This window comes from Oryzias melastigma, linkage group LG24 (assembly GCF_002922805.2).
Source record: "Oryzias melastigma strain HK-1 linkage group LG24, ASM292280v2, whole genome shotgun sequence".
NCBI classification, from domain to species: domain Eukaryota; kingdom Metazoa; phylum Chordata; class Actinopteri; order Beloniformes; family Adrianichthyidae; genus Oryzias; species Oryzias melastigma.
In genome coordinates this window covers 8,923,598-8,938,157 of record NC_050535.1, presented here as the reverse complement: position 1 = coordinate 8,938,157, position 14,560 = coordinate 8,923,598, and the positions used below count along the sequence as shown (strand labels likewise).

Genomic DNA, 14,560 nt, shown 5'->3' with positions numbered 1-14,560 from the left:
CCGTTGGGGCGGGGCTAACATGAAGGACCAATCATAATGGATGAAAAACTTCAGTCCCGGTGCATTCACCAAACAAGCATAAGGACGTTTTTGATGTCTATCTGTAACACGATAAGATGGCGCTTTGAACGGACTAGAACAGCGTTTTGTACGCCATAAAAGTCTGATTTTTACACTCTTCTTAGGACAACTTCAGACTACGACAATACAGACAATACAGATGATACAGCCGTTTTCTGCCCGTTATTATCAAAGTTCTCAGAGTCGGTGAATGCACCGGAACTGAAGTTACTACCCTCAACCATTTTGATTGGTCCTTTGTGTTAGCCCCGCCCCAACGCACCACAACGGGGCCAAAAGTTTTGAAACTGAAATTTTCAGATTCATTTGAAGCTGAAAATAATTAAGTTTATTTTATTTTTTGGGCCAAACACCAATATTTTTTTTTTTAATTGTTTTATTTGGGTTTCAAATAATATTGGCCTCAATTTAGCTCCATAAAATCAAACTTAAAAGACACTGACTTTGAAAATGGATCAGAAGATGACTATTTGGGCACTTAGATTAGTACTTTTTTCGCTTATACTCTGAAGTTTTTCTTAATCTTTTAATATGATTCTTGTACTTAATCTGTTGAATGCGTGAGTCCGGCTGCTCCGTACTTATGCCCGGGATGATCATGACCTGGCTGACTAAGAATCCACTCTGACATATAGGCTGCCCATCATCCTGGGGGCCCATTCCAGTATTCTAAACAGATCTTTCTCTCCGTTGCTTTTCCCTTTCTCCCTTCTTCTCCTCGATCAGAGTCGCAGTTGATGGGTGAAAGCAGTACTGCAGAAAGTGTCAGCCTCCATTCATATCATATCACAGGCAGTTGGAGAGCTAGGGATGGGAGGAGAGGGAGAGTTGAGACAGACTGGGCCCGAGCCAGAAAGCAGTGAGTCAGTCTGTGGGCTGGAGTGTGGGGACGCAGGGAGCGTCGAAGAAATCCTGCAGAGTCATTCTGGCGTAGGATGCTCTGATTACCTCTTGGCCTCGTAGGAATGTGCTGTGAAAGTAAATGCTGGAAAGCCAAAACGTGGTAAATTAATAGGATGGAATTAAAAAGGGGGAATATATTATTCTTCTTAAATCAATTCCAAATGAAAAGCTGAGCTCTGATACTGTGGGAGGACGTGTTGGATTCAGTGTTCACACTTGGTATGTGATGCAGATTCTAGAACGTGTGTTTAACCCATGGTGTTCACACTGGACAAGCAGGGAGGGGCTTCTTCTTCCTCTTTTTCTACTGTTTACTACGCATGTCTGCCACTGGATGAAGCTTTTTGTGAAATGTCAACATTTTGTATCTCGGAATTGCTCGTAGAAACTTGCGTAACTTTTCACGAATGCAAGTTTTGAACGAAACACAAATTCACGTGAATTTGCATGGATTTTTCTTTGGAAGTGGTCGCTTGAACGCCTGTTGCCGAGGGTGGTGTCAATAACACTTAAAGGGTAACCAAACAGTTGGAGGCTGACTCGTATCTCAGCCCAGATTTTAAAAAATAAAAAAGGGGGCGGGGCTAGCGGAGGGGTGGCTTGGATCTATGATTGACAGATTAGCTTTATGTTGATTGTTCACTAGGAGGCTCAGTTCTTGCACTATTTACAGCTTATTTTTTAGAGATAATAAAAAACTAAATAAACCATAACATCAGAAATGTTCTAAGCCATGTGTTAAAGTCAAGGCCCAGGGGCCGGATCCGGCCCTCCAGGTAAAAATATCCGGCTAATTTAGGCTGTTTTGAAGTTTAGCTAATATTTCAGCCACATGCTAAGTGTTTTGACTAACCTGATTTTTTTTAGGGTAATTTAGCACTTAGCTAATATTTTGGATAGCTATCAGCTTCAGCATTTCCAGCTATTAGCTTCAGGGTTTTTAGCTAGCATCTTCAGCTATCAGCACTAGCATCTTCAGCGGCTAATTTCAACTCCACACTAGCATTATCACAGGTAATGCTATACATGTGGGCTGGGCTGCCGGCGCAGCTGAAGGTTTGTCTGAGAGTGGTAAAATGCTGCTAGCGTCATAGCTAACAAAGGCTAACATACTAAACAAACAATCCAGAGTGAAATGTTCATTAAATCCTGGATGGAGTTTGCTGGAAATAATGCCAAGTGCACTCAACCTCTGTTCCCTAACTTCCAAGTCCACTTGAAAGTTGTGTAAGCTAATAGATTTTTGAGTATTAAAAGCCATACATCGGGCTACGAGTCATTTACAGATTTAAAGGTGGGCGGGGCTTTTATACTGGAGCTACAGAGCATGATGATGTGAAACTTCTGGAACTTACAACAGTTGACCAATCACAAAATTCAACAGCAATACCTCGATTCAACCTGTAGGGGGCAGCACACAGGCTTTTTTTACATTATCAGGAATTAAACAAATTTATTTTAATTTGTCAAAAATGTTGCAATGACCAACAGACAGCACTTTTAAAGCCCCCATTTTTAGAGGACAAAAGCCAAAAAAAGTTGATTGTTTGGTTACCCTTTAAAGCTTTTGAATGACCTGACTGGAAACAAAAGGCAAAGAGACACTAATGCTAAATTCTTTGGCTTCAGCTTAAAGTCTTGTGTTCATGCGTTGCAACACAAGTTCTTTTTCAGGATTTACATACAAATTAAACGTGCGCCGAAAGTTAAACCAGTTAAACTTTGATCAACCCAAGATTTGATAGTGACACATGGAAAGCATCTTGTATTACCTGCCCAGTGAGTACGTAGCTTAAAGGAACATTTCCAATCCTCAGTGCTGCCCGATTTGTGCCCACCAGACTGTTTTCGTAGAAATTTAAAAGAATTCTGCTTTTTTCACCATTAGAAAGCGTTCTATTATTTTGCGACAGACCAGATGTGATTACTTGCTTCATGTATTCACTCTGCGGGTGATCCTGACACAGGCATCGCAGTCTGCAAAGTGTGAGGGCGGCATATTCATGCAGCATGACATGAAATTATCTTTTTTTTTAAAGAAATGAGCTTTGCTGTCTCTCCATCATGCAATAGTTTAAAAGACAGACAGAAACGACATGGAAAAGTAGTGAAACAGCCAGTTAGATTGGACAGTTTGTCTTACTTTTTCATTTGGTTTAGAACTGTTGCTTGCAGAATCTTGATTTTATTGTTTGTTGGTGAAGGAAGGATGGAGTTAAGGTTGAGCAATGAATTGGGGCGGTGTCAGTTTTTAGGGTTAGAACAAATATGTGTCAAAGTCTAGGCCCTGGGGCCGGATCCGGCCCTCCAGATAATTTTATTTTATCGTTATTAATGTTATCTTGTGCTTATTTTTGACTTGTTTTATTTTGACAAAATATATTTTTATGGTGGATGATGGATGAATGTTTCTAATTTAACACATATATTTAAAAAAATCAAATAAATGAAACAGTCAGATTATCTAATTTTTGAAAAAGACAAATGGCGAGTTTACTTGAATTCTTTTGTGTAATTGTTGATCTTTCAGCTACTTCCTGTCTCTCTGAGTGACGCTACAGTGAAATGACTTGGCATGCATGTCCTTCTTGATGCTATGACTGAAATTTGCTCTTGGACTGTACCACGTACTGTATCTGTTCTTTTGCTGCCTGCAGAATCAGTGCAGCCCTCAAGATTTTACATTATCTGTGTCGAGTTATTTCAATTAAAGACTCATCCTGTAATTTTACAGTTTTATTTAAACTTGATGTAACTCATATGCAAACAGTTGAAGGACATTATAGAAGATTTTTGAGTGCCCAATTTTCTATTTTTATACAAATTCAAGTGTTTGTAAAAAAAATTGTCACTGATTTTCTCTGATTTTGCTCAATAGATTTACACATTTTCGTTTAAAAATCTAATGATTTGCTGCATTGAAAGGATCCTATGTGACTCAGGATGTATTTTATTTTGAAAGGAAGTTGTGCGATATTTCAGACAGAAATTACTATTTCAAGTTTAAAAAAAAAGCTTCATTTTATTTAGCCAAAAACAATTTGTTTATAGTTATCATATTAGTTACATTAATATAAAAACAAATCAGTGTCTTATTTTCCTGAAAAGTATTGAAGACTTTGTGGCTCCTTTTGGGATGTTGTCAAAGAAATTGACCTAAATGTTTCTTTAAGTGTTTCAGGTTGCAGACTCCTGTTCTTGTGGCATCTTTCAAGAAAACTAAGGTCAAAATTTCATTTCTGAGTCAAATCGTTGTGAAGATGAAGAGCTCATTTGTTTTGAGGGGTCTCTCCTCCAAGTTTTTGGCTTAGGGAGGAAGGGAAGAGGGGCGGGGTTGCTCCATGTTATTAATCCCGCCCACTGATGATCTAGTTGATCTAGATGATCAACTTAGATAAGTTGATATTCTAGAAAAAGAAAACTTTTCTGTTTGGCTTCTAGGTTACTTTAGCCAAATTTAGTTTAATTTTTTCTTCTTTTTTTTGAAATTGTAACCAAACTGATTCACACAGATTTCACATTAAATGCTTAAAAAATTAAATGTCTTTCATTTTCCCAGTGCTACCACTGTGCAACAAAATTACTTGTAAAATTAAAGATTTAAATGGCATCAAACTTTCTAACAAACGTTTAAATTACTATTTGAAAGCATTCATGACAAGCAGTTATTATATGAACCAAAGATTTAGTCCTTAAAATTGTCTCACATTATTGTCTGTCCTCCCTTTGGCTGTTAGCTTTGTTCTTCAACTCATCACCCAACGTTTTGTATTAATGTTCGTTTTCTCAGCTATAGGCTGATCATCTACCCCAAAAAATATTTATTACTTCTGCCTAATTATTTTTAGTGAATGCTTGTACTTTTAGCCCACAGTTCAGTCCGTTCAGAGCTTTGCCATGTGGCAGGCGTCTGTTTTTTTTGGTTTTTTTTTCCCGAGGCAATGTGTTTGGCCCTGAGCCTGCAGGCTGGCAGCTGCCTTTGTGTGTCGTGACCACTTGAAGGTGAAGTCTTCACCGGGAGAGGCATGCACGCACCCAAACATGCACAATCAATCAGGAGTGTTTTTGCACGAACCTAGTTAGAAAAAGCTGAAATGAATTGAAAACAAAATATGCTTCCTGCTCCTGCCTCTTAGCTGACCCTCTCACACTCCCAAGAACACTCAATCTGGTGTACATCTATACCTATACATTATATATGTGTATGTCTATCTTTATCTATATTTCTAGGCAGTCATGACCAGAAATTTAGGCTGCCTTGCACATCTGTTGGAAAATCCAAACTTCTCATCAAATTCTTTCAACTCATAATCTTTTGGTATTTGTGTTTAATGTTTTATAAAAACCAAACACACAAAAACAAAATTTACAATATAAATCAGACCTGTATGGAAGTGTTTGTGGCTCTTAATTCAAAATAGAAGTAAATACTGGAAATGCTTTTTCATTTTCATATTGTAACTGCATTAATTGTCTGATAAATAAAATGAAAAAGCAATTTCCGAATGGTTTTTTTCTTTTTCTTCTTCATAAACACCCATCCTGTAATATAATTAAAATGATAAAGAAATTCGTATTTGATTTCAAAAAGTTATCTGGTAAATTTCTACCAAAATTCAATTAGAAATATCAAATTTGAAAATTAAAATGCATAAATACAAATGCTTTTTCATTTTCACATTGTACCTGCATTACTCGTCTCTTAAATAAAATGAAAAAAAGCAATCTTCAGAGCATTTTCATATTTAATTTAATCAAATAGATACTAAAAATGATTGGCATGGGACTTTAAATGATCAAGGAAAAAACCACGCACATTTTTTTTCCATCAACTAACCTTAAATGAGTGTCAGGTGTTCTATGGGATTTAGATCTAGGCTATGTCTGAATTCCCACTCTAATCTCTAATTACTTAAAAAAAACGACAGTGCGGGACTATCTAGCTTCCTGAGTTTTAAAAGAAATTTGAGTGATCGGGATGGAATTTGGACAAAGCCCTAGACTTGTTTTAGAACTCTTGAGTGCTTCGATTGCAATAATTTGAGAATTTTACGATGGTTTCTGGTCATTGTCCTGCTGGAAAATCCATGACTTCTGATGGAGACGCAGCTTTCTGAAACTGGCTTCTACGTTGAGCTTTAAATTTTTTTGATAATGATCAGATTTCATGAAAATATTCAACTAATCAAGGAAGGAAATCGGGCCCCAGAATCAACAAAGTACCCGGAAACATCTTTAAACCTTCACCATTATTGTGCTCTTTCCTTTGAAAGCCTCCGTCCTTTCTGCATAAGCAGATCTTCACCAAAACTCTGATTTGATCTCTTCTGCTTACAGTGTGATCTCACAGATTGATTGTGGTTTGGATAAAATCCAGTCTTGGAGTTTGACCAACCTTTTGTCTTAATAGAGATGTTCTTTCAGGTCTCCTCCTCTTTTCATTTAGTTGGCAACAGTGTGATCGGCAGATGAGCTTGAATTTGTTTAGAAATGTATCTTTTCCTATTATAAGACTTGAATGATCCATTTGTCATCATTTTGCTCTTTGCTAAAGCATCATGGTCTGTAAGCTTTTTGAGGATTTTTGCACACAATGGACGACGAACATAAAGTTCTTGTAACCTTGGTGTTTTTCTACCATTTTTATTCCCCAAACATCTTGATTTGACACACAACACAAAGGTTTGGTCAATAGAGTCTTCATTTTTAAGACCTACTCTTATCATATTTTGATGCATTTTTAAAGTGTTCCCAGTTTTTAGCCCAATTTTTTTAAACTATATTTTTTTTAGAAAATTACACATGGGTCATGGGCAGTACTGTCGGCATGGATCAACCCCGCCACCTTTCCCCTCTCCTTTGCTGAGAGCAGCAGAGAGCCTGTTGCAGCCCAGTGTATTTTATACATCAAAGATAAGCTTTTTTAAAAAAAATGAAGTTTTTACGTCTGCTCCCGATTCAGAAAAATCCGTATTAATAAATACTTTTAAGTTTATAGTGTGAATTCTTCGTAAGCATTTGCTATAGTGATTCTTCTGCTCCTTTCCATTCGTTTTTCGACTGAATCACACTTTTAGGAGTTTCAGTAATCTTGGTATCAAAACGTTCATCTCGATCAGGACATTACTGCTTGTATTTTTGGTATTCATAAAATTTATATTTTTTGAAATATTGAGCAAAATATGCACCATAAGAAATGAATGATAAAGTCTTCTAATTTTAGAATTTTAAGTAGTTTAGCAACAAACCTTTAAATATATTTATGGGCTATGTTTTCATCTTTTATAATAATTTTCTAAGTTTATATCTTGTGTTTTAGTAACAAGCTAACGCTTCTGGCTCATTTGTTATCTACTGTGGTTTTTTTTAGGCTAATTTGGAGGTTAGCTTCTATTTTAGCAACATGCTAACTTTTCTGGCTAATTTTAACTACTGAGATTTTTAGACAAATTTTTAGTTTAGCTTCTATTTTAGCAACATGCTAACGTTTCTGGTTAATTTATCTACTGAGGTTTTTTAGGCTAATTTGGGGTTTAGCTTCTATTTTAGCAACATGCTAACGTTTTTGGCTAGTTTGTTAACTACTGAGATTTTTAGACTAATTTGGAGTTTAGCTTTTATTTTAGCAATATGCTAACGTCTCTGGCTAATTTGTTCTCTACTGAAGTTTTTTTAGGCTAATTTGGAGTTTAGTCTCTATTTTAGCAACTTGCTTACGTTTTTGATTAATTATTTTACTGAATTCTTAGGCTATTATGGAGTTTAGCTAGTAATTAAGCTATGTGCTAGCTTATTTTGCATCTACTGAGGTTTTTAAATGCTAATTTGGATTTGATTAATATTTTTGCCACAGGCTAACGTTTCTGAATAATTTACTACGGAATTTTAGGCTTTTTTGGAGTTTAGCTGGTATTTAAGCACAGGCTAATGTTTTGGCTAATTTGGCATTTACTACAGTTTTTTGGGCTAATTTGGAGTTTAGCTCATATTTTAGCATCACACTAAATACTTTTGCAAAATTGGCATGTATTACAGATTTTTAAGCAATTTTACCACATTTTTTTATATATATATGTTTTGCGTCAACTTCCGTGCTTTTTCATAGTTCTTTAAAAATAATTCCAGGCTTTTAGCAAATTTAACAATAGCTTTTGCATTTTCAGCAAATCCCTTCAGCAATTGAAATAAATTGCGTCACCATTTTCAGCAAAAAGCTTCAGCATCTTTAGCGACTACTTTCAGCAAAAAGTATTAACATTAACATTGTCGCAGGTAATGCCACTTTTCCAGTTTTCTTTATGTCCTCCATCAGAAAAATGCCATTTTAATCGGAGTGAGTCTTTCGCTGTTTGCTAGTGTGATTACTGCACACCTGCTTGAAAAGCAATTATTTCTTACAATTAAAACATGGTGCTGACATTTTTGACCATGATTGCATAAATAATGGGTTGTATATGCGTGGTAAGAAAAAGAAATCTATTAGAGAAATTAATTGTAATATGTAAGATAGAAAATGCTATTTTTTTCCAGTTCCTGGCATCCTCTTATGATCATTTGTCCTGTAGTTTTAAACCAGATAAAGTGTCAGAATAAAATGCCTCCCCCTCATCCTTCTTCAGAAAACTGTGAAAACAAATGGATTCAGCTTTATTACCTTTCTCACTCTGTGAGAAGCTCTTCAAACTCCGTGGTAGCTGAGGGCCTTGCTTTAAGGCTCTGAAGATCATTTGCTTAAACTGAATTACAAAATCAAAAGGATGACTGCAGGGGCTGAGTGACCTTGAAATATTAGCAAGCTGAGTTACTCAGATTGTGGATTTTGGTATATTATTATGATTTTACATGAGGATGGATAATTTTTTTTTTTTTTTTTTTTTAAGGGAAATTAATATTCTTAGCGAAGGAGGAAAGGGTTTCCAACCCCTCTTAACCCTAAAGTCTTTTGGATAAATGAAAGGAGGAGATGAGGCGGCGTGATGGAGAATTCTGAGTGACTCTTTTCCATATATATCCTGTAGGTTCAGAGAAAATTGGTCTAATTAAATGATTCAAAACCCTCTTTGTCTTAACAACCCTCTTGACTTTTCCAACCTGGCAAAGTGGTAAATAACACCCTCAGTCTTTCATAATTGCTCACATTTTTTGAAAAGGACACTGTGTGACTTCGACTCTCCGCGCTTTTTGTCTACTTCCTCTGCTCCAGATCTCACCCTTTTCTCGTTTTATCTTCACAGAATAACTTTCTGCCACCTGCCCTTCCAGAGTAAATGGTTGTACATCGGCACAGAACGAGGGAACGTCCACATTGTCAACGTGGAGTCCTTCATGCTCTCAGGCTACGTCATCATGTGGAACAAAGCCATTGAACTGTGAGTGGCTCTGGCCTCCTTTTTTACCCTCTGATGATCTCTCCCACATTTGTTCTGTAGTGCATGCCGTAGCTTTTCTATTTTCTTCTTTTCCTTCAGCTGCTGCAGGATTTATGCTGCAGTGAAGACTTTGTGCTACATAGTAGTTTAGTCGAAACTTACTTGTTATCTGGGTTGGGATTGTCAACGTTAATGCGTTAGAGCACACGCATTAACATCCCCCTCTGATGAAAATCATGTTTTTGAGGTTTTTAACATGTATGTGTGGCATATTTCATATGAAATAGAGCAAATGTAATAAGAAATCATTTTGTTTTTGCATTTCCAATATTTCTCAGGGGCGGAGCTACTCAGCTCAGCTCCAAAAGCCACGCCCCCTCAGAGGAGATTTTGGAGCCAGAGGCTTTAGATCAGCATGAAAAATGGCTTTTTAAGACATTTAGGTTCTGGGATTGTGGTTAAAAACTTCAAAATCATAATTAAAACACTACTCTGAATGTTTTTATTTATTTTTTTAGTAAAAAAAATTGTCATGGACTAATTAATAAAACGAATCTCTTAAATGAAATGATTAATTATTCCTTCATGATTAGTTTTCAAAGAGTTGGCATTTCGCTTTTTGAAAAGGACGCTATCCATACGTCACTACAAAATCCAAGTTTAATTGTTTTAACTTTCTATGTGCGTTCAATGGCCGTGAATGAAAGTTGAGCCCAAACACAAACTTGACAACCTGTGTATTGTCGCATGAACGCTAAAAGCCAGAAAGACGCATTTAAGAATTTACAGACTTTTCATTGGAAGTGTCCACTTAAACACGTGTTTTTACGGTAAATTTAGCCTTAAACGAGGAAAATTAAGACATACATGGATTTATTTGTCTAAAAGTGGATGCATCACTCTGCAAAAACTGTATTTTATTAAAATTAAATACTAATTCTTGATTGAGCACTTTTTCTTACCCCGTAGGCAGATTTTTTTACATTTTTTTAAATTAAATATTTTAATTTTAAGTATTTTTTACTTAATTCTAAGGGCCTGTTTTTGCAGTAGAATGGAGCAATGCATGTAGCCCATCATATTTTCCATGTCACATTTTTCAAACTGCAGTTTTTGTCTGCTCCTGATTTACACAGATTAGAGTAAACTCAATTTTATGGTAAATTTTTCTTATATATGTCCTCCATCATCAAAAAAATGCCACAAGAATGTGTTAAAAACACCAAAAACGATATTTTCATCGGCATGAGAGGACCATTTGTAGGTTTGCCAATTACTTCTGGACTATCACACATCAGGTAGTGAGTGACCTGTGTTATTCGGATGGGTCTTGACGTGCTCTATTTTGGCTCCCTGCTGCACAGACCTAAATGACTCACTGGAGCATTTAGCTTCACACTTTCCCCCTCTTCCCCGCGTAAGCATGTAAGTGAGGATGCATGAGCGGGGACAGAAGAGGAGGGAGCGGGCGGAACAGGTGTCTGCTGAGATCAGTGTACATCCACACAGACGTCTCATTTCATCCACAGGGCTGTGGGGAGGAAGAGAGAGTTTGGGGGGAGGAGGGACGCTATATGACAGGGGGGGAGTGGATAAGATGGGGCTTTTGCCCTCAGAAAAGGGCATAACGGGTGATGGAAGACTGAACTGGTACTGCAGCTGCAGTCTTAAAAAAGAATGCAATTTCCTTAGTATGTCCTAGTAAATCTTAATTCCAGTCATAAAGCAACCAAATAAATAAAATACATTTTATAAACAATAAGACTACAACATTTTAAAGTGTTTTATATATATTATATTATATATATATATATATATATATATATATATATATAGTGTTGTAGATTTTTTTTTTTTAGGAACAGTAACCGGCTACAACATTAGCAGATATTCCGCTTTTCTTCTATTTTCTAGCATCTAATAAACAAAAATCTTGACTTTTGCTTCCACAAATGAATACAAAATAATAGAATTTCATGATTCTCAGAAGCCTATGTTTGTTAATTAAGCCCCAACCATAACCCACCATGTCCAGCAGAAATTTGGTGTTTTAACGTAATTTTTTTTTGACATTTTTGAAAGTATTTCGTCAAAATAACTCCCATTTGGTCCTATCAGATGTTTTAGATTTTACTCTAATCTGCTGTTTTGAAAGGGTTTTAATTATGATAATTCCGTTTTTAGCCATCAAAAATCTCCGTCATTGAGGTCAATACTGTTGGGGCGAAACAACTCCACCCCCTTTCCCTTCCCCATCGCCGAGAGCTCAGAGCAGGGAGCCTGATGCAGCCCAGCATATATATATGTTCTGTCACAAATAAGCTTTTTTCAAATATTGTTTCTCTTCTCTGCTCCTGATTCCCAACGATTTGAAAAAAGAAATACTCAAATGCTATTTTAAGGTGAATTTTCAAAATATGTCTTCCACCATCCGAAAAATACCACAAGAAGATGTAAAAAAAAAAGTATTTTTCATTATACTGGGTCTTTGAGGTAAAACAAACCAACAGAATGATGGAGTATCTTCCTTGTTGAGCTCATTTATTATAATGTAGCACCTTTCAAAACACCCAAGGATGCTGCTGTACAATTGTCACAGTGTACTGGAAAATCCAAAAACTTGAAGATTAGCCACTTGTTTTTCCTTTTTCTTCATATTTTTCTTGATATGTGAACAAATAGGCACATGGGGAAAGTTTTACAGCCCTGCAGTTATTAAACGTTGAAGTTTGTGGCAGCCTGTTGAAAGAAGAAAAACAGGACAATAATGGCTTGTTTGGAAGGGTTGCCAGGAGAAAACTGTTCTCTCCAAACAGAACACGACAGCACAGCTTGCAGTTGCATCTTAACAAAGCAGACGATTTCCTTTTTTAGTCAGGAGGGATGAAACTTAGAAATTCTGCAAAAAAAAAAAAAAAAATGCCCCGTGTCATATTTGCTTAAGTAAAAAGCAGCATATAACAACAGGGAAGTTGGGTTCACACCGCAGGATTTCTCTTTGTAGCTTAGGATATGGGCACCATGTCATGATTGAATCAGAAAGAAATCTTCCAATTATTCTAGCCAAACTTGAAGGTTTTATGTCTAAAACAAACAGGGTTATACCATATAATAATGATCCCTAGCTCCCCCTTAAAGACCCTCTCTGATGAAAATCATCTATTTGGTGTTTTTAACAAGGTTTTCTGGCATTTTCTCATAATGGACATAAAAAATAGGCTAAAAGTTTCATTTCTGAGTATTTCTTTATTCAAATCATTGTGTGAAGATTCAAAAATGCTGTTTGTAAAATGATGTGTTTTGTTCCAATGCACATAAATTAGGTGGGCCGCAAGCTCTTGAAGTCTGAAATTTTTTTTAGCAAAAATGTGGATTTATTTACAGTTTTTTCCCTTAAGTGTATTTTTTGTCGTTTTTCCATTGGCTTTGTCTTACCACGTTCATAGGAAAGCAATAAGAGAAGTACAATTACTGTCTAACAGGGATGCCCTCAAGGTAAAAATAAACAACTGATTATTGTTCACAAGTTCCAAGATTAAAACTAAAATTTACTGAAGGAGGTGATTCATTTTTAATTGTCCTTCATAACAGAGCCTGAAGGGACAAAGAGACAAAAACCAACAAATCTGATCCTTGAAGCAACAAAAACATTGACAACTAATAAAAATTCCAATCCTAACGTGATTATGTTTTTGCAGTTTGGGCTTAAAGTCTTAACAGCAAAGTTGAGTAAACAGCCTGGGTTTTAATGTGAATAAAGAATAAAAATCCCATAATTAAAATAAAAAATGTACTCCATGCTTACACTGATGACTTATTCATCTCGAGCCCAGATGACACCAGTTGACAAATGTTCCCTAAAAGTATTTTTTAAACATGAATTACGTTTTTGTTTGACTTTTTACTCATAGATACTGTTGCGTTTTTTATGTACTTTGAACTACTAAAATATTGTGAAAATTAAAAGTTGATTCTGACTGAAGCAGCTATACAAAAATACAAAAATGTAAATTAGAACAAAGCTTATTCATATACTTTTGCTCTCGTTTTGAGGACTATACAACATATTAGTAGTATTTTCTTTTTTCATTATTATTACTTGTATTTACCTTCTTCTCTTTCTTATACTATTGTTGTTATAGCTATTGTTCCCATCCTTCATATTAAATGTATTATAATTTTTAACTTGTTTGAAACTAATTTAATAATAATTTAAAAAAAAATTAATGGCACTTTAGTAAAATTGCATTTTGGCTTTTTACTGCAGTAGTTAGTGGTGTTTTTACTTGACCTTGTAGCATTTTTTATGATGGAAGTTGTAGATAAAGAAAATGAAGCTTAAATTTGCATTTCTGAGTATTTCTTTACTCAAATTTTTGTGACTCAGGAATAAAAAAACAGGTGTTTAAAAAAGATCTTACAGTTTTTGTGCCGTTGAAAATACAATAGGCGTTCCAATCCATTCTGATGCATCCCTTGTTTAACCTATGGTGTGGTTTCACGCCAGGCGCATAGCGGTGCGGTCCTCCGCGGAAGGCTCGCACCTTGCAGCGGATCGTTTCGGCGTCTGGCAGGAAGTTACATCAAGATCCAGAAGCGTCGTGAAAAAATGCGCGGAAGAGAGCAGATGCTGCCTGCTCTCTGTGCCGCTTCGCGGCGCTTTCGCGTCCAGTGTCAACCCCGCGTTACTCTGCACCAACAGTCCCACCCACAACTCAGAGGCGAATTTCTAATGAACTACAACCGCTGTACTGGAAGTGCTTCCTTAAAGTGACAGTTTGTTAAATTTGAGCTAATAACAGCATAATCATAAATAAAAGACCACTGGGAACGCTTTAAAAATATCTCAAAAGATGATTGGTGTTCTTATGCACCAAACTGATTGAAATAATTGTGTAAATGTTTATCAAAAAAAATGCTCCCAGCATATTGACATGTATAACTTGCTAACCTCCCGATCTGTATCAATATTGTATTACATGCATATCTCATCTGTATACTCCGTCTCTATTTCCTGACTGCATCCAAAGATAAATCGTGCTTATCAACATACATCATCTAACATTCTCTTCTGCAAGGCTTGACAGCTTTGTATCTGCTCAAACCGTGGCTCTGCATGATTAGTTTGAGAAAATTAGTCCGTGATAGATATATATATATATATATATATAATGTGTGTGTATATATGTACGTATGTATTTGGGTAT

The 14,560-nt window shown here is 36.0% G+C and overlaps 1 protein-coding gene across 5 annotated transcripts in view; it reads left to right on the top strand.

The window, feature by feature from the left end:
• stxbp5a (syntaxin binding protein 5a (tomosyn)) overlaps nt 1-14,560 on the top strand; it is a 130,833-nt gene that overhangs the window by 58,626 nt on the left and 57,647 nt on the right. For all 5 annotated transcript variants that reach the window (XM_024290944.2, XM_024290943.2, XM_024290942.2 and 2 more), the window contains exon 5: nt 9,219-9,353. In XM_024290944.2, the coding sequence (XP_024146712.1) occupies nt 9,219-9,353 (135 nt within the window). The remainder of the gene's footprint in view (nt 1-9,218; nt 9,354-14,560) is intronic.